At 37.6% G+C, this 25,367-nt stretch overlaps 2 protein-coding genes and 1 pseudogene across 3 annotated transcripts; all 3 read left to right on the top strand.

Moving 5' to 3' along the window:
• Nucleotides 1-1,714: 1,714 nt before the first annotated feature.
• LOC143618694 (uncharacterized) lies at nt 1,715-8,892 on the top strand (annotated as a pseudogene). Its single transcript, XR_013151065.1, has 12 exons — nt 1,715-2,952; nt 3,046-4,843; nt 5,218-5,559; nt 5,655-5,745; nt 5,839-6,770; nt 7,129-7,208; nt 7,300-7,384; nt 7,468-7,559; nt 7,638-7,706; nt 7,825-7,861; nt 7,951-8,033; nt 8,483-8,892. The product of XR_013151065.1 is annotated as an uncharacterized LOC143618694 (transcript).
• A 250-nt stretch (nt 8,893-9,142) lies between these two features.
• LOC143618693 (uncharacterized) lies at nt 9,143-10,501 on the top strand. Its single transcript, XM_077090799.1, has one exon. The coding sequence runs from the start codon at nt 9,143-9,145 to the stop codon at nt 10,499-10,501; it is 1,359 nt and encodes a 452-aa protein (XP_076946914.1).
• A 3,593-nt stretch (nt 10,502-14,094) lies between these two features.
• LOC143618466 (putative RNA-binding protein C1827.05c) lies at nt 14,095-17,332 on the top strand. Its single transcript, XM_077090677.1, has 8 exons — nt 14,095-14,216; nt 15,713-15,827; nt 15,979-16,034; nt 16,208-16,255; nt 16,344-16,441; nt 16,790-16,859; nt 16,948-17,058; nt 17,150-17,332. Exons 1-8 carry the CDS (start codon nt 14,121-14,123, stop codon nt 17,195-17,197), a joined length of 642 nt encoding a protein of 213 aa, XP_076946792.1. The 5' UTR covers nt 14,095-14,120; the 3' UTR covers nt 17,198-17,332.
• The last annotated feature ends 8,035 nt before the right edge of the window (nt 17,333-25,367 follow it).

The following is a 25,367-nucleotide window of genomic DNA, read 5'->3' as shown; positions in this document are numbered from 1 at the left end:
TCTTTTCGAGGATGTATCCGAATGATTTTAGTAATGAAAAGAGGGTGTATTTTAGGTGATCGTACGACATTTTATCACAATTTAAAGAAAGATGATACGTTAGCAAGATTGAATGGAACGTGTGACCGTTTTCATGTAATGGTGAAAACGAAAAAGCACACCACTTTTCCTTTGGTTTACCGAATATTGAAGCTAGTGTAGGTTTTACCGGTTGCAGCCGCATCTGTTGAAATATGTTTTTTTCTAAAATAAATCTTATCAATGCGGGTTTGCACAAACAAATGGGTGATGAGTATTTGAACAACGCTTTAGTTTGTGCAGTCGAAAAATAAACGCTTGATAAAATAAAAATTAAAAAAAAAAGGATGTAATTGCTCAATTTCAAGCTTTCAAAAACCGAAAATGAGAGATTTACATTCACACCCATGTGTTTAATTATAGTTATTATCGTATTTCTACTTTTGTTTTGTTTACATTGTATGAATTACGGCAAAAAAAAACATATTTTTGAACGTTATCCCTGAGGTTTATATCTAGATCCGCCACTGAATTGAATTTGAGTCTCCACTGAAGAACCAAACCTCCTAGATTTAACAACATTATTAATTATTTATGTTATGTAATTTATTTAATTAAAATAAAATTTAATACTATAATAAACATGTGTAATTAATAACTCTTTATATCGAGTAATGCATGTAAAAGAGGATAAAATACGAAACTTCCAAATCAAGAATTAATACCATATCTTCGAACTTAATTAAAAAAATTATACTTTCAAACTTTTTTAAATAATTACAAAACCGTGTATGTTTTAATTATTTTATTTTTGTGTTTTTAATTTTATATATTTTTCTTTCCATCGTTCTCAAAATCCTCTTGCGTTTTCTCTTTCCTTTTTAATCTATTTTATTTTCTTTTGACATACTGTTTATTTATTTAATTATTTTCTTTTAGTTAACTCAAGTATTAATCTAACCAACTAACGACCATGTTATATTATTTTTTTTCTTATTATTTTATTATTAAATAAATTTATTCATTTTTTAATTAACTCACATAATAATCTAACCAAAAACATACTAATCGTAATAACTTTTAGTTTTCTCTTTTGTTCGGTATCCGTTGCAGCACGCAGGTTTAGGCGTTACATAATTTAACAAAAAAAACACGTTTTAATACCATTTTTGTTACATTACGACATATTTTTAGATTTTTTATTTTCTGGCTTCTTGTAACGAGTACATCAAAACACAAAATATTGTATAGCTTTCGTAACACGCGGGTTCTGTCTACCTAGTAATAATAAATAAAAAAAACAAACATGTTTCGGTTACATTACAACTATAATGGGTACATCAAAACACAAAAAGTTTTAATCCATCGCAACGCGCGGGTTTTGTTTCCATAGTTTTAAACAATTCACAAGCATGCAATCAGGCTTTTTTTGTTTTTAATTCAGTAAAAAGTAAATAAATGCAAGGGTTAAATGCGATTATTTTTTTTTTATGTTTTGAATTGTCCTCTCATGACTTTCACACCCATGTGTCGTTTTAATACGTGTCTATCTTGTTATCCCCTCCTCTCTCACACACACATATACACACATACCGACTTGGCTCATCACATTGACTTGTTCTCCGGTGACTTGCTCCGGCCATCATGCCTGAGCTTGAGATCGGTGAGCTCAGCCACACCTAATTGATGTATGATTTACACATATTTATTCTACCATGTGTGTGTTTATGTAATTTTTGTAATCTTTTTTCGTCGAATTGGCGCGATTCGCATTTCGGTTTGATGGTTTTGTTTTAGAAAAACATGGGGTTTCATTTTGATTTATTCGGGTCGGTTTCAAAACCTCATTTTTGTAATTTGTGTGATTGAATTATTAAAATTAATGGATTTTGTTGTTTTGATTTGATTAATTTGGTTATTTCGTGAATCGGTGAATTTATATATGGGAATTAATAACAGAAACAGAGAATCAGAATTTGTGTTTTGCCGACAATTTTTTTTATTGGGGATTTATTGATTATTGTATCAATTTGATGATAATAATAATAATTGCATGGATTTTGTATTTCTTTGTAGTTGTAACATAAAAGAATGTCAATTTGTTCGCCTAACAATTGTCTGGTTTTTAACTGTTGAATTATACTGTTTGGGTGGTTGGTCGCTTTAGTGACAGAAATTGGATTTGGGTGTTTTGACAGGTTAATTTAAGAGAAAGGAATTCAGATCCGTCAGTGAAATTCATTCCGTTCCGATTTCAAGAATTCAGTTTCCGTAAAAAAGATATAATTTTCGGGAAGCTGTTTGGAAGAGGTTTAGTATGAGCTTTGAGAAAGAATTTCCAATTCCTCATGGAAACATGGATACATGGAATTCTATGACTAATGGAATGTCGATTCCGGAAGAGAATGGAATTGGGTGTGGCGGTGGGATTGAGCTTGTGGGTTACGGGGATCCTACAATGGCTACAGGAAGGCCAATGCCGATGGATAATGGAACGCTTAGCAACATGGATTCTTGGAATACAACTACCGAGAGTACCATTTTGCAAAGTAATGGAATTAGCCAAAGTAGTAACTCCTGGATTCCGGTGACTTCAGAACAGCAAATAAACGAGAGATTAAATCCGATACCAGTTGAGATGCAAGAAAATCAATTGGAAACCGAGAACTGGCGATTTGATTGGGATGTACACAGATTTGTTGCAAGAAAAGCCGGCTGATCAACCACCACCGGTTTATAATAATGGGAATCAGAATTGGGTTGCAAGTATAACCAATTCGAACTTGACCCAAACACCGAATCCGGTCCCATATCAGAATCACACATCAAACCAACCCTCAATCTATAACACTTCACTGACTTCTATGCTTGGAAGTCAACAAACTCAAAGATTCACTTCAACTAATGTGATAAATAATGGACACAGCCCAAAAGGTGAGTAATTTTGCTTATCGGTTCTAAAGTTTAAATTTCAAAATCCACTAATTTACTTTTAGCAAACTGAGGAAAACTATTTTTGTTTCGCAGATGGATTTACAATCAATTATGGATCACACTACATCTCGGGTTCACCACCAAGATTGAAACCCGATCACATAATTGATTCTTTCCCGTTTGCCCCAATTACACCGGGTAATCAAATAAAGCATATGAACGGTCAACGGGTGCATGAAAAGGTCAACATTTTGGATGAAGAAACCTCGTCTCGTACAGAAAACGAGAATGCAAATGATGCGGTATCAATGAAGGATGCAGAAAATTTGTACAACGAGCTGTTGCAAACGATTGGAAACTCTCCACCTTCAGCAGTTTCAACAACACAGAAAGACTGCCTAGTTTCTGAAGATAAAGATGAACAAGCCAGTGACTTACAAAAAACACCCAACCAAAAAACACCATCACGAAGAAAAAAACACCGCCCGAAAGTGTTTAGAGAAGGGAAAGCAAAACGAACACCTAAAGATCCAAAAACTGACACTCCGGGTGAGATCCGAGTTAAAAGAAAGTATGTAAGGAGAAAAGGTGTGAATAATCCAAACGAAAATACTCCTGTGGAAACCGTTCAGAAAAGAAAATATGTGAGAAGAAAAGGCGTAAACGGTGAAAAAACTCCAGCGGAGAGCGTTCAGAAAAGAAAATATGTGCGGAAGAAGGGCGTTGACCAATCGGAAAGTCAACCAGAGCACGGTAGACGATACCCCACCCAAATCATGCAAAAAACAGCTGCATTTTGATTTGGAGAACATGACACAAGACAAAGGCTGTGACAATACAAGCAGTCAACCTGATATAACAGTTCCTAGTACGCCTCATGTCAAACCAACTTACCATGGTTTAAACGTGCTTGCAAGAAATATGACCACAGGTTTAAAACAAGAGGGAGTTGTTAACGAACATGGAATGACGGTAGACAACACCCCACCCAAATCATGCAAAAAACAGCTGAATTTTGATTTGGAGAACATGACTCAAGATGAAGGCCATGACAATATAACCAGCCAACCAAATATAATTGTTCCTGGTACACCTCTTGTGAAACCAAGTTACCATGGTTTAAATGTGCTTGCAAGAAACATGGCCACAAGTCTAAAACAAGACCAAGTTGTTAATGAAAATGGAATAAAAAATGATGTTTTCCAAACAGACATGAGGCTCGTGCCCGCTCAACACACCCCTCAGACATTGAAAAGTGAAGGAATGGTTAGTTTAGATGAAAAAAGAGGCATCAAAAGACAGAGTTGTGAGCAGATGAATTATAATGCAAATGCTATGAATTCTCTCCTTATGTACCAAAAAATGTTGTTAGGGGTTGCAAACCGCGCTTATAATAGCACCCATTTGGGCACTTTTTTGTTAGAAAACCGAAAGAAAATGAAGATGCAAAGTGAGCTTCTAGATAACTCAAGATAAATGCAGGGCATTTATGGAAACGGGTCAGCCATGGGGTTACTAAATTCTAGCACAGGAAGAATTGACCCTTCTTGTAAGGTAATAAATATAGGTGGAAATGGTGGCAACCACCACTTCTGGCGGCCAATGTCGGCAACACATTATTTACTGAAGCGTCAGCTCTCGAATGGATTACCACCCCACATGATGAGATCAATGCCAGGAAGATTACAAAATTACAGTCGGGGTACAATGATCAGCTGGAATAAACCATCGCCAATCCCAACAAAAGGAGCCTTCAGAAATGCAGTTACAACTTACCCTAAGTTTGGACCAAATTCATATAACCAGAGGGTTAATGGATTGCGTGAGATGCTTCAGCAGCATCGGAACAATTCCTTAAAAAGTTACCAGAAACCATCGAAAGCACCAAGAGGTACCTGTTCGAAATCAGTATAAAACACTTTATTAGAGTGTAATGGCTAAAAACGACGTAGGTTTACAGATAACTTTTTAGTTCTGATCGGCCAACACAAAATCAGTCTTTTGTCTTTTTTTGAGCTTTATAAATGGTTAATGTGTCAAACATAGCAAAACAACTTAGAAGGTTTTATGCATTTTGAGTGGTTTTTTGACCTGCTCAACTCATTTCCAGCTTAGATAATTAACTAGTGTACCCATTTCACCTGTTTAGAGAAAACTATAACAAATGGATCAAAAATGCAACTTGTATATGGTTTTGAACAAGATAATGGTTTTTGAAGTGCTACAGAGTGTAGCGTGTTTGAATATTTCTAGCTAATTGTGCAGGAAGACCAAGGAAGCAGAAAGTTGTAGATCCGGTTGATATTATTACACGTGGTCTAGAAAGACTACAAATATATGATGGGAACAGGGTACAGCAAAAGGAACTTGTTCTATACAAAGGTAGTGAGGCCATGATTCCGTTTGTGCCAATCAAAAAAAGAAACCAACGTCCTAAAGTAGACCTAGATCCAGAATCAGAAAGACTATGGAATCTATTGATGGGTAATGAAGAGAGCAATGATGCTGAGAAACAAGATGATGATAAGGAAAAATGGTGGGAAAATGAAAGGCGAGTGTTCAGTGGGAGAACGGACTCATTCATCGCTCGTATGCATCTTGTTCAAGGTATAAACTAATAATCTAGGTGAAACTTAGTTGTCATTTCATTAAAAAAAAAATGTTACAGATAATAATATGTCAGTACACGCTACCTTCCTCAGGAGACAGAAGGTTCTCACGATGGAAAGGATCTGTAGTTGACTCGGTGATTGGCGTCTTTCTCACACAAAATGTTTCTGATCATCTTTCAAGGTGAAATTGGCAGCTTCTGTAGTCTAACTACCTTTAAAATAACACCTGTTAATATGGTTTTGAATGGTTTTGTTCCTTATGCAATGTATGCAGTTCTGCCTTCATGTCTCTGGCAGCAAAATTCCCCGTTAAGTCAACAGCAGACAACAAAACATGCTGCCAAGATGACATCCCAACATGTCATGAAAAGACCACAACATTTCCAAATTCGCCTGAAAACATGACACATCTAATTTCATCACCTAGAGATGCAGAAAATACTCATTTCAAGATATCAGAGGAAGAAGTGATACCGTCACAAGAGTCCTTCGACTCTTCCACAATTCAGACAGTTGATGAATGTGGGTCCAGCGCAGGGTCAAACTCAGAAGACCATTTTCTTTAACGATGACCTGACAACAAACATGCATCATACACCAGAAGAACCTGCATGTAACATACAAGTTCCAGAAACAAATGACATCAATCTAAACAGCCCATCCAGTCAGTTTCAAACGGGTATAACATCAGGTTTACCTTCATCTAACTCTGGAGTGACAGATGCATATCATACAAGTAATGTAACCAGTCCACAAAGTGAGATACCAAAGTTCCAAACACCTCCACAAGGCCAATACAACTTACCGAGCAGCCATCCTAGTCAGCCTTTGGACACCAATATGCTTCGAGGTATACCTATTATAAGTGTTGAGGACAGGGTATCAGTAGCTAATAAGCAAAACTGCTTTGAGGATACAGTCACTGAAGAAAACTCAAAGAAGCAAGATGCTTCGCGTGCACCAACAAGTGGGTCAGGCCCAAATGTGCCAAAGGAAAAAAAGTTAACGCCTGAGGATGAAAGAAAAACAACAATTGACTGGGATAGCTTGAGAAAACAGGCCCTATCTAATAGTGAAAAGAAAGAGAGAAGCAAAGATGCATATGACACAATGGATTATGAAGCATTGAGACGGGCCAGCGTCAATGAGATTTCAGATGTTATCAAGGAACGTGGAATGAACAACCTGTTAGCTGATAGAATGAAGGTACTGCAAACAAACTACTTTGTGCATTAGTAGTTACTAGATAGTACCGTGGTTCATGGTTATAAACTTATAACTATTACTCCCTCCGTCCCATTATAAGTGTCATAGTTTGATTTTTCAAGTCTTTCTTGTTTAACTTTGACCGACAATATTTTTGTTTGTGTTATATAATACTTGATGTAAAATATATGAATGGATTGGGTTTTAAATGTATTCTTCATTGATATAATTTTCATCAAGTATTATATGACACGAACAAAAATATTTACGGTCAAAGTTGCAAAAGAAAGACTTGAAAAGTCTAACTATGACACTTATAATGGGACGGAGGGAGTAAATGGTTACTGCCTATATGCAGGATTTTCTTAACCGCCTGGTGAGAGATCACGGGTCAGTTGACCTAGAATGGTTAAGAGATGCACCCCCTGATAAAGCAAAGTAAGCTCTAGAAAAAGCAGTTGACTAAACTATAACTAATGCACTCATAAAATTTTTAGCTTATGAGTTTTATTTAAACTTTGTTTAAAAGGGATTACTTGCTGAGCTTTCGGGGGTTGGGGCTGAAAAGTGTGGAATGTATTCGCTTGTTAACACTTCATCATCTTGCTTTTCCAGTAAGTTTATGTTAAAAGTATGCATATATATAAACATTTAGACATGCTGATGATATTTGACTTACGTGATGGCTGTTTTCCAGGTCGACACAAATGTTGGGAGGATAGCGGTGAGACTTGGGTGGGTCCCTCTCCAGCCACTACCAGAATCACTCCAACTGCATTTACTGGAAATGTAAGTATATGGATATCATAGAACTTAAGCATATATTGCATAAGTTATGAAAAGTATGCTGACTAAGTTTTCACACAGGTATCCAGTGTTGGAGTCCATTCAGAAATACCTTTGGCCCAGGCTGTGCAAGTTGGATCAGTTGACACTGTAACTAACACTTATCCCGAGAACTATACATAAAATAACACCAAAAATTAAAAAGACGGAAAAATATATGAAAACTAAATATACTTGTTGTACTGACTAACATGTGGTTCTTTGACAGATATGAGCTACACTACCAAATGATTACATTTGGAAAGGTATTTCCTCTAATTTACACCCCAGTTCCTATCTTAGTTGTTTCAAACTAGACTAGAGGTTTAATGATGTTATATAAATTTAAATGAAGGTTTTTTGCACAAAGAGTAAACCAAACTGTAATGCATGTCCAATGAGAGCAGAGTGCAGACACTTTGCCAGTGCTTTTGCAAGGTATGGCAATCAATCTCTTTTTCTTTTTTAGACTTTTCAGCTTCTTTAAGTAGCTTGAAGGATAAAACATGCAGCATTGTATGACCACAGATTGAAAGTTTAGTACATATAGTCTACTCAACTAAATATGCAGACCTAGATATTAGAAGGCAATAGTGTATTTCAGAAATTGCTATATATTAGCCATGTGGAAAAATGTCTTGTGAAACTAATCGTATTATGTAAAACTAGTGTGTGCGCTTCAGATAGAAAGATTACTTTTCAACTTCAAATTATAGATATAATTATAATTTTGTTTAGGAAATTGAATTAAGACTGAATGAAAACCTTAAAAACAATAAACCAGTTAGCAATTTGTTGACCACAGGAGATATACAAGAATATATAATACTGTAACATGTAAATTCATTAGTAAAGACGATAGTATAACAGAAATCTATACTGTGCAGTGCAAGGGTTGCCCTCCCAGGAGCCTTCAGATGCTCCTGTTACAACAGATCCAATGCCACCACCTGTGGTTATCAGGCCCATGCCACTACCTCCAGCTGTAAATGAACCAAACGAAAGGGCAGAAATTTCCGGGAATACTTGTGAACCAATCATTGAGGAACCAACAACTCCTGAGCCAGAAACCAATGAGTTATCAATAAGTGACATTGAAGATCAATACTATGAAGATTCTGATGAAATTCCAAGTATCAAGCTTAACATGGAAGAATTCACAACCAATTTGCAGAACATAATGCAAGATAGCAATGATCTGTCCAAAGCTTTAGTCGCGTTAACTCCTAAAGCTGCTTCTATCCCAACGCCTAAACTTAAGGATGTTAGCCGCCTGCGAACAGAGCATCTAGTGTAAGTCTAAATTGGCAAATACAATTAAATCATGATAGTAATCAGAAATAGCAGGAGAGTTTAAAGCATAAAGGATAACTTTATATATTAATCATGTGAATTGAATTATTTAGCCATAACAAGCCGATGAATCTTCTCGTCCGTAACTCGAGCCCAACGAATCAACGACAACCCACACCACCCACGCGAATCATTTATTAAACAAGCTTATTTTATAACACTCATTTCAACTTGATCCAAGCTTCTCTCCATTAATGGCACTCAATCCATCACCATTCGAAACCCTAACCCCATCTCAATTCACCACTTTCACAATCCCAAACACCGTAAACCGCCGCTGCCACCTCCACACCCCACTCCTCCGTATCGCCGTCCTCGACTCTCCATCAACCGCCGGCGGTGGCGCGTCCCCAACAATCGCCGCCATCATCATCCCGGAGCACCGTGAAACCGACTGGACATTCTCCACCGAACCCGGCCATCTTCAGCTCTTATTCAATAACCCCAACGTCTCACGCCTCATTCTCATAGGTAATAATATAAACCCCAATTCAAAACCATTAGATTACGTCCGTACTGTTGTTGATCCTGTTGTTGAGTCGGTTGATAAGGATAAAATAGAATTGGAATTGAATGGGTTAGTGATCGCGTTGCATCCGAGGTTAAGTTTCGTGAACGGTGTACCGAAACCCCTGTTTTTGACGTATGAAGATGACGTGTCGGTTCGGGTGATTGTCGATAGGCTTAATGGACCCTTTGTTGGTGAGTTTGTGGTTGAAGACGTTGAATTGGAGAATAATGAGTTTAGACGAAGGTTAAATAATGAGTTTAGACGAAGGTTACGGTTCAAACGAATGCCTAATTTGATTCAATCGCAGGTTGTGATTAACCCGAGTGATATGGAGTTGGGTTTAAAAAGTTTAAGGAGTATGAAGAAAGTAAAGTTTGAGGTTGATATAGGGACGTTGGTTCAACCGTACTTGACTCCGATGGTGTCGGGTATTTCGTTAATTGTTGCGCCTGTTAATGATCGGAATCGGTTAGGGTTTACTCCACGCGCGTTATGTTTAGGAGTTGGTGGTGGTGCTTTGTTGAGTTTTTTAAATAGTAAGCTCGGTTTTGAGGTTGTTGGGGTTGAGGCGGATGAGGTTGTTTTGAATGTTGCGAGACGGTATTTCGGGTTAAATGATGGGAAGTCTGTTGAAGTTGTTGTCGGAGATGCTATGAAATCGGTTGAGGGTTTGAACGGTAAGTTTGATGTGGTTATGGTTGATTTGGATTCAAGTGAGGCTAGAAGCGGGATTAGTGCTCCACCGCTTGAGTTTGTTAAGAAGTCTGCTTTTCGGGCTGTGAAATCACTTGTTTATGATCATGGTGTCGTCGTGATTAATGTGATTCCTCCTAATGAGTTGTTTTATGAAACATTGGTGCAAAAGCTTCAAGATGTTTTTCATAAGGTCTATGCGGTGGATGTTAAGAATGATGGGAATATTGTTCTTATGGCCATGGTATCACCGGTTGTGGTTGTCTCTGATGACCGTGAATGTGCTTTCTTGACGAGGTTGAGGGCTATGGTTTCGGGATCTTATATGGACTGTATAGTGGAATTGTGAATCTTTGTAGGAATATCTTCATTCATTTAGAACAGGTTTATTCGATTTGTTACGGTTAATAGCTTTGTTTTTTGCTAGAGTATAGTTCTTGCAGGTTTGCTGCCTTGATGGGAATCGTACATTGTAACCAAGAACAAGATTTCCATATTAAATGATACAACTGTTCATTGCCTTGTGGTCAGTTCATTTTCAGAATATCTACATGTTTTTGTGGCATCAGTTTGTCAAATATCTTCCTCTTTACAGATTTGTAACTTGAATTTTATGGAAGAATCCAAATTCAATAATGCTGTCAACTTTCTTTTTGGTTGCTATTGAAGCTCCCTTTAAGTTGAAAAGTAGTTGGGTTTGTGTCATTGTGTGTCATATTAAATAAAAAGGTTCGTGTTAACTTGTTTAGCTAAACATGTTGACTCACCAACTGTTTAAAATTAGAATAAAAGTATATTTTGTAAGGTCAAACCGCTAAACTTTTTAACCTGCGTCTTACCCTGCGAGCTTGTCAAGATGTTTTTGACTCGTTTAGATAAGTGAGCTACAACATTTATGTTTGGGTATGGTTGATGCATTGACACAAATAAATAAATGTATTGAATATTGATCGTGTTTGGATTTATCAATTTAACCTGCTAACTTGAACATGCTCTTTGTGTTCATTCTTAATCTTGGATCATTTTGCCCTTGCAAACTAAAACCAAAAATGAAAATAAGGTTTGTTTCTTCTCTTTTAAAACTTGAATCACCACCACCGCTGGCCACCGCCACCACCTTTGGCCTCCATCGCCCCAACCACCTCCTGCACCATTACCACTACCACCGATCACCACCACTACATTTGTATTCTATTCATTTGTCTTTTCCTGGCTATCAAGCAACAGAAAATAAAGATTCATTCAATTCTAACTGGATAACTAAACTAGCTAATGGAATGATAATAATCAATTGAATTCGTTGCAACATGAAGATATCGTACACACCATCAACTTAACTTGAAATTAGGATTGGAAATGGAAGTTGATGAGGTTTCATGTCATTTACAACATCTACAATTAAGAAGAAGTGGTACGGATAAAGTCAAATCTTTTGAATATGACTAATGCTCACTACGGTGTGTAAATTAACGACACGTCTTTTGCCCATATGGCGGCTTGGGATGTTGTAACTTGTAAGCATTATCTGAGGTTTACAAGTAATGTCTTTTTTGTTAAATGAAGGTATAACGTTGGTTAAAAAACAGAGTGGACCATAGAGAAAAGTAATGATAACTTGATAAGACACTAAAGTGATTCAAAACTATAAATGATGAATGGTGTGTATAACTAGGAGTGTTAATCTGGGTCAATCCGATCAGGTTAATCGGGTCGGGTTAGTCGGGTTTTTCTTAAAAAAATATCTAACCTGAAAAGGTTCGGGTTAGTCGGGTTCGGGTTAGTCGGGTTAGACGGGTCGGGTTAGTCGGGTTAATCGGGTTGACCATGTTACTTTATAGTTTTAAGTTGATTTTTATACTGGTAACTCGTGGGTTGCATAATTTCTCATTCCTCTCAATTTTCAATTTCTTTAACAAGTAATTATCTAATAATTTCATATAGGCTTGTAAACGAACCGGACAGATATGCAGTTATGCACAAAGGCACACCCATGTTCGTTCGTTTAACTTTAAACGAATACGATCACGAGCACTTAATCGAATAAATATTTGTGTTCATGTTCGTTAGTTAAAAAATAACATGTTCGTGTTTATTTATGATCCTTCATTTAAAATCTAATCGAACGGTAAACGAACATAAATGAACACAATTAAACAAAGACAAATGAACATGACTGAACATATACATACATTAACGAAACAAACATACATAAACGAACACAAATGAACGCATTTAAATGAACACAAATAAACAAATATAACATATTATGGTGATATAATTTCTAAATGCAAATAATATTTAATAATTTTCTATAAATATGTAAACGAACATGAAAAATCGTAAACAAACTTAAATGAACGATCATAAACGAGTATTCACGAGCATAGATGAACGAGTGAAACATTTGTTCATGTTCGTGCGTTTATTTTAAAAGAATTTCCAGTCTAACGGTTCATGAACAAGCAAAATAATTAACTACTCTATAAAACTTTAGGTATTGACTTTTTAGTGCTAATTTCACATTTTCATTATTTGAAGTAAAGTATCATCACTAATCGGGTTATTCGGGTTAACCCGAAACCCGATTTTTTTTTCAAAAATGAACCCGAACCCGACCCTAATTAGCTTATTCGGGTTCGGGTCGGGTTAATCGGGTTCGGGTATTTTGGACAACCCTATGTATAACACACTGTCGGTGATAGAGAGGGATGAGATTAGAGCTTAGCATTTTGACGGCTATGCATTCATATTGAATACATAGTTAAATAGAATTTAATAAAACACAACTAAAAGTATAGGGTTTTTTTAGCTATCTAATTATACTTTTAAAAAGAAAAACGGACAACATGTTGCGTCGCAAGTCCCTTTTGAATTACTAAACTCAATCTTTTGAAAACTACATTGATAGATCTTTGAGTCAAATTACTATGCATGACCCGTTGGACTCGACTAAATAGTTCCATAACTTCAGGTGCGAGGATACCAAAAGTGTCAAAAGTAAAAGGTATAATGCATGTTCATGTTTAACCAACTTGCATGAAGTAGCTATTAAAGCAATCTACGCCGTTGTGAAACAATACTCGCCAAGCCCACCAACGGGGAAACCCCCTGTTAGGTCTATACACGCATGTTTCCATCCCACTTCATCCAAAGACGAAAATGTTAGTCAAGAAATTCACATGTGCTTATTTCTTAATAGAAATCCCGACATGCCTAAATATGCCAATTTTTGGACCCTATCCGAAATCCGGTCCGAATTAGGAATATTCCTATCCGATCCGAATCGATCCGAATTCAATTTGGATCGGATTCGGATAATATTCGAAAAATCCGAAATTATCCGAAATAAACCTAAAAAAATTTCCTATTTTTTTGTTCCAAACATTTAATAGTTTAGAATCACAATAAACATAGAAACCGGAAAATACGAATTACTCTTAACAAAAATTTAAAGTTTAGACTTTAAATAGTAGTCTAATAAATATACCAAACCGGAAAATACCACTAAAACATGTTTTTTATTCAAATTAAACAGATATCCGAATAATCCGAACAATCCGAATTTTTTAAAACTCCATATCCGAGTCCGAATTAGTTATTCGGATATTCAGATTGATCCTATCCGAATATCCGAATAAGAATTTGGAACGGTTTCGGTTCGGATTTCGTTTTTTTTTTTCGAATTTCGGATTTCTTAAAAACACCCCTTAACACATCCCTAAATAATTGACAGTTTAGGGTATAATCTTGTAAACCATTCATAGTGTAGGGTTTATGAGAGACTATTTAATACTTGCCCAATACAATAAGGCTTAGGTTATAGCCTCCACATATCCTTTCTCTCTTCGCTTCTCGCCGCCGTTAACTCACACAGCAGAGGTATTATTATTAATTTATTAGTACTCAATCGATTTTTAACCTAGTTTCTGCATATATCCGTGTTCAATTTCAGACCTAATTATTTACAGATGGGAATAAAGGCTAAAAAATCGATGATGAAGAAAGTTAAAAAGGGTTCTACCGAACTCGCCGTTGTTCGTAAAGACCAATCTGCTGATTTTTTGGTCAGTTTGTATATACAGTGTTTAATTACTCAGCTTTCATAGTTTTATTTACATGTATTATTATTATTCTTTTATAAATACTTATTGACAGATTAGCTTGATTGATATACTTTCGTATATAAGGATATATAATAGTGTTATTTTTTGTAGCATATAGCAGACTGACTTGGTTTCAAAATTTAAGCATCTACTAGGGTTAGGTAGAACAGCTATCAGTCAAATTTGTAGTCTATATGCAGATTGAGTTAGGTTGAACAGTTGAACACCTAACGGTTGGTTTATTAATGAAATTGGCTTTGTTAGTTAGAGCGGACCATGTGTTTAGGGGTGCAAACAAGCCGAGCTGCTCACGAGCTACTTGAGCTCGGACTGATAAAAAGCTAGATTATTGAGCTGAGCTTTTTTGAGCTTGAGCTGAGCATGACAACTAAAGCTCATTTAGTTATTGAGCCCGAGTTCGAACCTTTTATAGGAATCCCGTTTAGGCTAGTCGAGCCTTGTGTATTTTTTAACTTTTAAGTTCTATCTCTTTTGTAATTATTTGTTTTAATTTTACACTCCACAGCCGAGCTTTGGCTCGTTTCGGGTACTGCACGAGCTTGAGCTGACCTTAGGCTCGTTTATGGTTTTCTTAAAGTATATAAAAGTTAAAAACTTATAAATTAATTAAGAAACAAACGAGCCGAGCTTGTTTACACCCCTATTGTTAGTAGTTTTTTTCTTAATATTGGTAGTTTGGAGGCATGGGCACATATATGTATTCTGGTACAGGATGGCCAAGCTAAATTTACGTTTAAAAACGAATATAATATTAGGCAGTGAAACTTGAATAGTGGTGTTTTTACGTGTTGAATGAGATGGTAAATGGACACATTTAGGAGAACTTTGTTCTTGATGTTATTGTTTAGGCTCTTTTATATCAATCACACAGGGAAACGTTAATTTGTTTTTCTGTATGTACTGAAGCTAATATATTGAATATTTCCTTGTCTGTTTCAGTTTTTTCTATAACTAATTTTCAATCCAACGGATATTTTTTAATTAATTTTAAAGTTTTTTTTTGTATTCTAGTTTATTCCCTCTGCTTCTAGCTGTTTTTGCTATACTGGAAGCAAATGAAGTACTATATAACATAAAAGTATTCCTGTTGTTCATTTTAAGAGTGCCCAAAATTCTTGTTTCTGTGATCCTTCAAAAGGCAGATAGATGCTTTATTTGCATGACATTTTGATTAGATGTTGATTACAGAAAATTATGACATATCTGATGAAGTAACTATGTTTATTAGCGATACATATCTCTGGGTAATCTTTACTACATTTATTCTAATTTTCAGTATGTGTTGCATAGTTTATTCAACTTATTAGGTGTTATTTACTGTTTTTTTCACTTTAATTTTTCAACTTGTATCTTGTTTGTGGATTTGATTTTTTATATAGATATGAAGGGAGTATTTTGTTTTCTTAATTCTGTGTTGGTTTATGTGTATGAAACAGCCATTGGAGGGCGGTCCAGCTCGAAAACTCCCAATCACAGAAAATTCAGAAAATAAATCCACTGTGTTGTATATTGGAAGAATTCCTCATGGGTTTTATGAGAACGAGATGGAAGGTAATTTTTCTTATTTGTGGACTATTTTTGACTTTTTGTGCTTATACATACCAACATTCTAGGATTTCTAGCTATTGTAAACTTTGCAACTTCTATCGAGGTGGAACTTTAAATGCATTAAGTTAATTTTTTAATCCCATCGTTGATGCAGCTTTCTTTAAACAATTCGGAGAGATCAGGAGGATCAGGATTGCAAGGAACAAGAAGGTTTGATCTCTAGCTCACTTTCACAGTAAAAGTGTGATTATGAAGTTTCTGTTATAATATCATGTTTTAAAAAAGCTAAATATTTGTAGTTAATTTCAAAAATTGAGAATCATCTTGTTAATGATTTATTCTTTTATCTAAATATTTGTACCCCTTTTGTCTATGTTTCTCAGACTGGAAAATCAAAGCATTTTGGGTTCATTCAGTTTGCGTCTCCAGAGGTGAAACATAGTTCTTTTAGTTCTTTTTTAGTTAAGATTTTAATTCATTACCAGGAGACATTAATCTGATATTTGTAAATATGCGCAGGTGGCAAAGATTGTTGCTGAAACAATGCATAACTACCTCTTATTTGAGCATTTGTTGCAAGTACAGATCATTCCTCCAGAGCGTGTTCATCCCAAATTGTAAGTGTTTAAATGTTATGACTTAATGACTTTTTTTTTAAATTCTTGTTCACATATTTATAACTAGAACTTGATTATTTGATATGAGATACAATGCCGTATAAAGTCCATATTTTCAAAGCTTACAGTATTCCAAAACTTATAATATTGCATTGATTATTAATGTTAATAAATATTTTGAAAAGATAGATAAAAGTGTTTTGAGCCAAGTCAACATATTTGACCCATACTTAAGTTTTTTGTTTTTCACCCCGTTTTGACATGTTAACCAACTAATTTAGGATAAAAGGTTTGTTCTTTCTGTTTGCTTGTAGCTGTGCATAGGAAATTTATTATTTTTGATTGTAGGTGGAAAGGTGTGAACCGTTACTATAAACCCGTGGACCGGGTTCACATCGAACGTAAACGCCATAACAAGGTATGCTATAAATATCTCAATATGCCATCAAATTTGTTGTGTATATTTGTCTACACTTGGTTAACTATAATGTGATATGATTATTCAGGAAAGGACATTTGAAGAGCACAAGAAGCTGGTGGATGGAATCTTGAAAAGGGACGAGAAAAGGCGGAGGAAGATTGAAGCTGCTGGCATTGACTATGAGTGCCCAGAAATTGTAAGAGTTCTACATCTGTATTTAGATTTGTAGAGAATTATAAACCATTACGTATGAATGGGTCGATTTAATACTTTTGCTTAATCTGCAGGTGGGGAGTGATGTTCCTGCACCGAAGAAGATCAAGTTTGACGACTAAGGTTATCGGGACTTGAATTTTATATATCTTAAGATGTAGCATGTAGTAACTATTGACTGATGAAAGAAATTTTGGTTGTTAAATCTGATATTGCAAATTCTTTAATGTTGCTTTAAATGTGGCTCACATTTTGGTTTTGAACAAATTTCTACAAAATATTTCTTAATATCACTTTCCGTAATCTTTTCAAAGCAATGTCGTTTATCTATTTCGACGTATGCGAATGGTTGAATTGGGTTTATATATATATTTTTTGAAGTCTTAATTGCTCTCTGTTTTAAACAATTTTTATAATTTAACATTTTATCAATAATATTTATAATACATACAATAATACTTGCAAGATGTGTTTTTTATTAAAAGGTGGTTGTGTTTCAGAAAAAAAATACACACATAAGAACTGAAGTATTTTACCGTGTTTAAAACTGATGCTGACTAGTTATGAAGTACAAAAACATTGATGATTACTACTTTTCATTAAAAAAAAGGTAGACCTTTACTTCTTTTGACACTTTGCCTCTTCTTATATCGACAAGCTGGGTCAGATATGATAATAACACACCATTGAGTATTTATTTCGGTACTTTCAGGATCAGAAATGACAATAAATATTAAATCGATTTATGTTAATAAAAAATGTTCCACATATGGTTATTAAGGCTGAGTGTAGTGAGGCGGTAATTTGGGCGAAAAGGGGCGACAAATTGGAGGAACACCGCCCCCCCCCCCCCCGGCGATATTGGGGCGAAAAGGGGCGGGGGCGGTAACTATTTCTCGCCCAGCATGTTTGTTGTGTCGTGTTGTTTTTATTATTATTATTATATATATTTGTGTGTAAGAGATATATATATATATATATATATGTATATTATTATATTACTATTGTAGCCCCTACACCATTACATCCTAAAAACAAATTTTCACCCATTGCTGACTGGGCGCCACACGGCGCAAAACGCCCTAATTTGTAGCCCCTCCACTACGCATAGCCTAATGGGAGGTGTCAGTTAAGTAGGGGTGTCAATTATTGACACGACCCGAAACCCTAACAACCCGACACGAAAAAAACAGGTTTTGGGTCGGCTAACACGACCTGTTTAAAAAACGGGTCGGGTTTGGGTTGACATATATAAAAACGAGTTGACCCGTTAACCCGTTTAGTTTTAGATACTTTAAAATTAATTTAATATTTCCTCTTTAGTTTTAAAATGTGTTGGAGAATTTAATTATTTTTCATTCCCCATTACCCTTTTAGTCTTTTACGTCTCCTCTTAAATTCTATTTTTCGTGAACGACACTTTTAAATTCTCAACCAGAATTTCGTTACCCAAGATGCATTTCTTATGTCCATTCACCAATATACAAGAACACATCGTCAAATTCATCTATATCTAAATCGACTCATGCTTAAATTTCATTTGAATTTTGTAATATATGGTTTTGATTTAATTATAATTTGTATGTCTGATTATATAAATTAAGTTGTTTAAAAAATATGGGTTAAACGGGTCGTGTTCGGGTCGACCCGAATTTGTGTGTGCGGGTTAGGGTTGACATATTTGACACGAATAATAATACGGGTCGGGTTCGGGTTGCACATTTCAATCCGTTAACCCGCCAACTCGCAACCTGTTAACCTGCAAACCTGCCAACCCAACACGTTTGACAGCCCTACAGTTAAGTAGTCTTTCAGAGGGGGCATATGCGGTGCATCAACACCCCTCCATGTAAGGGTGTTTAAAATAATTGGAAAAAACCGTAAACTTAACTGTGTCCGAATTGTGAATTCGGATTTCCGATAGAATATTAACCGAATTCGAATCCCCTATTTGGTTTATAGATCTAGAAAAATTTTGAATTCGGGCTATTCGGTATGTTCGGAAAAACCGAAAAAGCCAACCTAGGCAATGTGGGTTTTTTTTATGTAATTATGTATGCCTTATATTTACAAGTTCAAGTCTAATCCTCTATTTATTTCTTTTTATTTATTTTTTGTTCTTGTTTGAACTTTACATTTTGTATATTAAGACTATTGTTGTGTGTAAGACTTATGCATGTTGCATTGTGTTTGGTAATTTGCTTTTTGGTAATTAGCCGTTGCACATGATATAATATACAGATTCAGGTTTTTCGGTTGAATTCGGGTTTTTCAGATTTTAACCGAAACATGTCTAAATTGAATTCGGATGAATCGGTTCGGTTAGCAAATTTTGAATTTGGATTGGTTCGGTTTTCGGATCTAAGAAAAAAAATTCAAATCCAAACAACCTGAATAACCAATATCCGATCTTATGAACACCCCTACCTCCATGTAATCAAATTGGACGTGGAACACCAGTATGCCACCAACTTTTTAAAGGCGCGGGGCATTGAGCGTAGATCAAACCACATGATGGGACGGGTGTATGTTTTTTTCTAATGCCAATCACTACCACACTGTTATGTTTCATATTTTTATTTTTTTTATTTAGTTTTCACGTAAAACCATTACACACTTTAGTGGTTGAAGACTTTTTTCCAAGAAAAACTTATGTGACATGGCCAGACGTTTTTCACTTTGCACATGGCTACACTATGGATGCTTTCCGGATAGACAAGGGCGAAGGTTAAGAGGGACCTGGGGTGTCCCGGGTCACCTCTCGTTTTTTCGCTCAGTAGTCTAAATTTTTGCAATTTCGTCCGAAAATTTTTATATATATTGAGTCCGGACGCCCCCTAAAATATTTTTCCGTGACTTCGGTCACCCAGTAGATTAAGTCCAAGCTTCGCCGCTGTGGATAGAAACATAGTTTGCACTTTGCATATATTTCATCATTGTCGAACTCTACCAATAGTTTTGCTATAACTTGGATCGTGTAAGTTTTATTAACCATGGTTGTATTGTATTAATAAAAAAAGTATTATTATTGCATTTTCCTTTTAAGTAAAATTAAGACCATAGTTCTTCAAGAAACATAGAAAAACAATTCTAATCAGAAAAAAAATGCCTAGAATTCCGAAGGGGAAAATGTAATGTCAAAGGAGAGTAATAACAACAAATATTAGCAACACACCTAAAAAAGTGTACCTTATTGCAGCAATCATGATGGTCATTGTGACAACAAACAGCTGCCACAACACATGCACACCTGCCCATGCTAACGCCCCGGTTAACCCCACCGCGTCTCCATGTCACATTAAGTCTCGGAAATTCATACCTGCCTTCGTTAACTTGCGACTCGTCCCAAGACAATACCTTGAACCCCTTATGGTTTCTGCTCCTTGTTTTGAGTTGTAACTGTGATAAACTGAGTGTTTGAGTTTGTGGAAACTTGAAGAATGTTGTAACGGTTGTTTGTGGTTTTCGAATCGGGTTTGTTAATGGATTCGATGAGACCTGATTAGTGGTAGGATGGGATTTGAGTTCTAACATCATGCTTAGAGGATAATGTGGATTATTGGGTTAATTATTTAATTAGGATTTGATTAGTGGTGGTATAGTTTTAATTGTTATATTTTGGTTTTGATATTAACAATGTAAGTCCTCTTATTATTTTATTGCATCATGTCCATACCTAACCACTACGAGCAATTACACTTTAGGTAAAGTAAAAAAAATGAATTCACTATATAATAATCAAGATTAATATATGTTTTACATGGCTTAATTGCAGGGCCGGTCTAAGATTTTGATAGCTTCAAATGAAAAAACAAAAATTGGGGGCCTTTTTTAAAATATATATACATCCACTTAATTTTTTTTATTTTTTTAAATACGATTGCCTGTCTTTTTTGCATATAAAACTATAAAATTTAGAATTCAATTAATAATTTTTAAAATGAGTGTGATATGTTATATAGTGTGAAGAAAATGAAAAACAAATCGAAGATAATAGCCCCATAATATATCCGGACACTACTGATAGAAAAGAAAAATAAGAAAAAAAAGAAGTGCCAACTAAAAGAATCAAACACTATACACTGGTGGGAAAGTCGAAAGAGATTAAACTAAGTGCTTTAACCAGTTAACCAATGGATCATATTACTTAGTAAGTCAATTATTGTTTCAAAACATGTTGTTCTGGACAAGCAAACCGGCCCACGTCAGACCGTCCCTGGCCCATCATATGAGAGGTAAATCAGCCTCACTCAGCGGTAAGGCGATTGACGCTTAGGATCAGTTTCGAACCCACAACCTCTAGACCAACCTCAATTATATACCTCTTATTATAAGGTTTACACTACACATAAATATATAAATTCTTAAATGAGGACCTTATTATTATTTTTTGAAGTCTAAAGTTCTAGCTTCATTTTGTATAACTGTTGGGCTGATCCTGCTTACTTGATTATTTACACAAAATAATAACTAAGTTTCAGGAAATACGAACCAAGATTTATATATATTTTATTTGTCTCAATTTTTTTAGCAAGTTAATTCTCACTAGTGTAAGGTTCTATCAAATTTTGCTTTTTGTAATCGAGAGTTGACAAATCTGTATAAGTTTTACAAGTTTCCAAAACGAAAGGCGAAAGCATTTCATATCATCGATGTTATCAGTATCACAACTTGGTGTTTATGAAGGGTAAGTACTACTGAAATGGTAGTGAAGAAACATGGAATGAATCTGACCTGATCCATGACGATGTTCCCCGGTCTTCGAGATGAACGAACCACGACTCGATCTTCTTCTCCGGTAGCTTGAGATCTAACCAAATCTCGGATCGTCTTCTCCGCTCAGATCTGCAATGGCTTTTGGGGGTGTGGAGGTGACTGCTAAGAAATCTCGAGGATCTTTTGTTTACAGACACAAAAATGGTTATGGTGGTGGCTCTTATTGAGAACAACAACCCTTAATAAGGAGGTGGAGACCTCCTTATATAGGGAGCCTCATGGCCACCATCATGGTACCCTAATGGGCCTAACCCAGTTAGGGTTCAATAATAATGTATTAGTCCATATATTAAAATAAGCCAGACATAATAAATTAAGGTCGTAAGCCGGGTTTAGTACCATACCCCTACAAGCCCCCCAAGTCCAGTGTTGCTCCTAGGCGTGCAAGCGTTTAGGTGAAGCGCTGGACTTCATAAGGCGTGTTAGGATATGAGGCGGTTTTTTCCCTTTTCTTCGGCCTTGTCTTTATTGTCTTTGAGTTTTGAGAGGTTTTCTCCATGATGGTGACATGTTGTGATCCTTATGATAATAATGGTGCACTGGCATGAATAAGATATAGCAAGCATCATAACAATAGTGGCGCGGGGCCTGATAAAAGATAGAGTGCGCATCTCGATAATAATGTAATGCAACTTGCGCGCGAGGCAGCTTACGAGCTATAAAAATAATGAAGCTTGCGCGCGAGGCGACTTACGAGCTATAAAATAATGGAGCATGCGCGAGTTGCGGCTTATGAGCTATAATATGATGATAATGACTGGCCCACAAGGGCCTCTTCTACGCAGGATGACTATCCCAACTTGTTTTCAAAATAATAATGGAGGCACAAACAGCCAGATAATAATAATAATGTCATAGGTGCTTGTGCGACTCGTAGCCGAACCTGCAAAAACATATCAACTAAAAGTGGATGTATTACAAGGTTCCCATCCTCGGGCAAATTATGAGGTGTGCCCAACCTACGTTGGCGCGTGGCCGTTTGGGATATTATTAGGCTCCCGACCTTTATGTTTGGCGCGTGGCCGCAGATGCTGGAGTTTTCATGAGGTTGCAGAGGCGACTTACGTTGTTTTGATCCACTGACTTGCATTAGTGACCTGCGAATGTTCATAGGTGACCCGCGGCGTTCATAATGATCCGCGGTGATCGGTGTTCGTCTAACGGAGTGTTGATCTGAGGTGCGCGCATGCATGGAGGCGGAGTGGTGATCCGCGGGCGCGCATGCATAGCGGCTGAAAGTTGAGCGCGCATGCATGGCGAAGGGTTGCGTACGCATGCATGGCGTTGGAATCTTTCATAGGTGGTGGAATGTGATACGCGACTGCGCGCAAGCATCATGGCGGTGCGCATGTAGAGTGGCGGAAAGGTTGATCTGCGACTGCGGTGGCAGAATGTTGATCCGCGGTGTTGATACTTGGGGGGCTTGTATTTCACCCTGCTATAGTGGCGCTGTTGCGTTACAGTGGCGCTGTTGGTATGCTAGTGTGTATGTGATCCGCGGTGACGGGTGTTAATCCACTGTGCCTGTTTTTGTCCGCCTACGTGCATGAGAAAGCGGTTGACACGCCATGAACGGAATACAAATAACAAACGTGGTGGTCTTCGTGATGGCGGCCTTCATGTCTTCCCGCTTGAACAGTGATGCGGATGCAAGAAACCAAATTTTTGGAGGCGCCCATCCATAATGGCGCGGTGTTGTTCCGCGACGGCGCCCACGCATGTGGCGCAGTGTTCTTTTGTGACGTGATTGCGTAGTGGTGATCCGCAAGTATGATGGCGGTGTGTTGTTTAGCGATGCGCATGCACGGTGGCGAGGTGTTGGATCGCGGCGGTGCGGTGCTCGGCGCCAGCGCGCATGCGTGATGGCGCGCTGCTGCTTCATAGCGGTGGAACTCATGCATGGTGGCATGCACCATGGCGGCCATATGGTTATCCGCGGTGGCGTGTACGCGTGGTGGCGCAATGACATTACCCGGTGGCGAGGTTCACTTGTCGTGGTGCGCATGAATGTTAGCATTGTATTGAACCACGGCGAGCGCATGCGCGGTGGCGGAGAGTTGTGCCACGGTGATCATCACAACTTGCGGCTTGCTTGCTGGAGCAGGAGGCGGCGTGGACTCTAATTGCCCACCATGTTTTTGTTTTTTCCGGTGATAGGTTTTTCAATGAAATTCTTGGATGATGATAAGAAAATTGGAAACTGGACCCACCGGGTATTTAGGATCCTACCTCCACTAGTCCCCCTAGTCCAGTGCTGCTCCTGGGCGTGCAAGCGGTTAGTTGGAGTTCTGGACTTATTAGGAGTGCTTCGGGTTATAAGAGGTTTAATCATGATGGCGTGTTGAGCGGAGCGGAGCCGCGTTCGGTCTTGTATTCGGCGCGAAGCCGTATGGGTTTATGAGGATTCGCAACCTTTAAGTTTGGCGCGCGGCCGATGGCCGTATGGGTTTATGAGGATTCCCAACCTTTAAGTTTGGCGCGTGGCCTTATGGGTTTATGAGGATTCCCAACCTTTAAGTTTGGCGCGTGGCCTTATGGGTTTATGAGGATTCCCAACCTTTAAGTTTGGCGCGTAGCCGTATGGGTTTATAAGGATTCCCAACCTTTAAATATGGCGTGTAGCCGTATGGTTTATGAGGATTCCCAACCTTTAAGTGCGTGGCCTTATGGGTTTATGAGGATTCCCAACCTTTAAGTTTGGCGCGTAGCCGTATGGGTTTATAAGGATTTCCAACCTTTAAAATGGCGTGTAGCCGTATGGGTTTATAAGGATTCCCAACCTATATATTCGGATGTCTTCCATCCTTAGGCGAATTATGAGGTGTACCCAACCTAATATTCGGCGCGTAGCCGAGCTGATTTATTAGGATTCCCAACCTTTAAGTTTGGCGCGTAGCCATATATTTTGCATTAATATAAGCACTTGTTGTGCCATTTCATGCAAATCCTATATACTCATACATCAAGAAAACACCTTCATTCATCATACGAAAGACATCCAGATCGCTTCTTCAGTCCCCGATGATGGTGGTAGAGTGAATTTCATCCATGCGGAAGCGTGACGAGCCCCGGTAGTAACCCGCAAAAGTTGTTTACGGTCGCGGAATGGCGCGAATCAACCCGCTATGGAACTCTCTCGTGATCTGCGGGAGCCAGAAATGACCCGCGATACATCCATGATGGCTGAAGTTAACTTGTGGGAGTGCGCATGTGTGGCGGAGAGTTGAGAGCGCATGCATGGCGGGAGTTGAGCGCGCATGCATGGCGGCGAGTTGAGCGCGCATGCATGGCGTGAGTTGAGCGCGCATGCATGGCGGAGAGTTGAGCGCGCATGCATGGCGGGAGTTGAGCGCGCATGCATGGCGGGAGTTGAGCGCGCATGCATGGCGGCGAGTTGAGCGCGCATGCATGGCGGGAGTTGAGCGCGCATGCATGGCGGAGAGTTGAGCGTGCATGCATGGCGGGGAGTTGAGCGCGCATGCAAGGCGGGAGTTGAGCGCGCATGCATGGCGGGGA

Source organism: Bidens hawaiensis, unplaced genomic scaffold (assembly GCF_021521415.1).
Source record: "Bidens hawaiensis isolate Kalapana, Puna unplaced genomic scaffold, B.hawaiensis_p1.1 tig00002338_1, whole genome shotgun sequence".
Taxonomy (NCBI): Eukaryota; Viridiplantae; Streptophyta; class Magnoliopsida; order Asterales; family Asteraceae; genus Bidens; species Bidens hawaiensis.
The sequence above is the reverse complement of the archived record's forward strand: the minus strand, read 5'-3'. Positions and strand labels throughout refer to the sequence as shown.

Bases quoted from the DNA above. Each gene is read 5' to 3' on its own strand.
- LOC143618693 (XM_077090799.1), top strand. From the start codon at position 9,143: ATGGCACTCAATCCATCACCATTCGAAACCCTAACCCCATCTCAATTC.
- LOC143618466 (XM_077090677.1), top strand. From the start codon at position 14,121: ATGGGAATAAAGGCTAAAAAATCGATGATGAAGAAAGTTAAAAAGGGT. The intron at 15,828-15,978 runs GTAATTTTTCTT...TCGTTGATGCAG, and splicing joins TTATGAGAACGAGATGGAAG to CTTTCTTTAAACAATTCGGA. The intron at 16,860-16,947 runs GTATGCTATAAA...ATGATTATTCAG, and splicing joins AACGTAAACGCCATAACAAG to GAAAGGACATTTGAAGAGCA.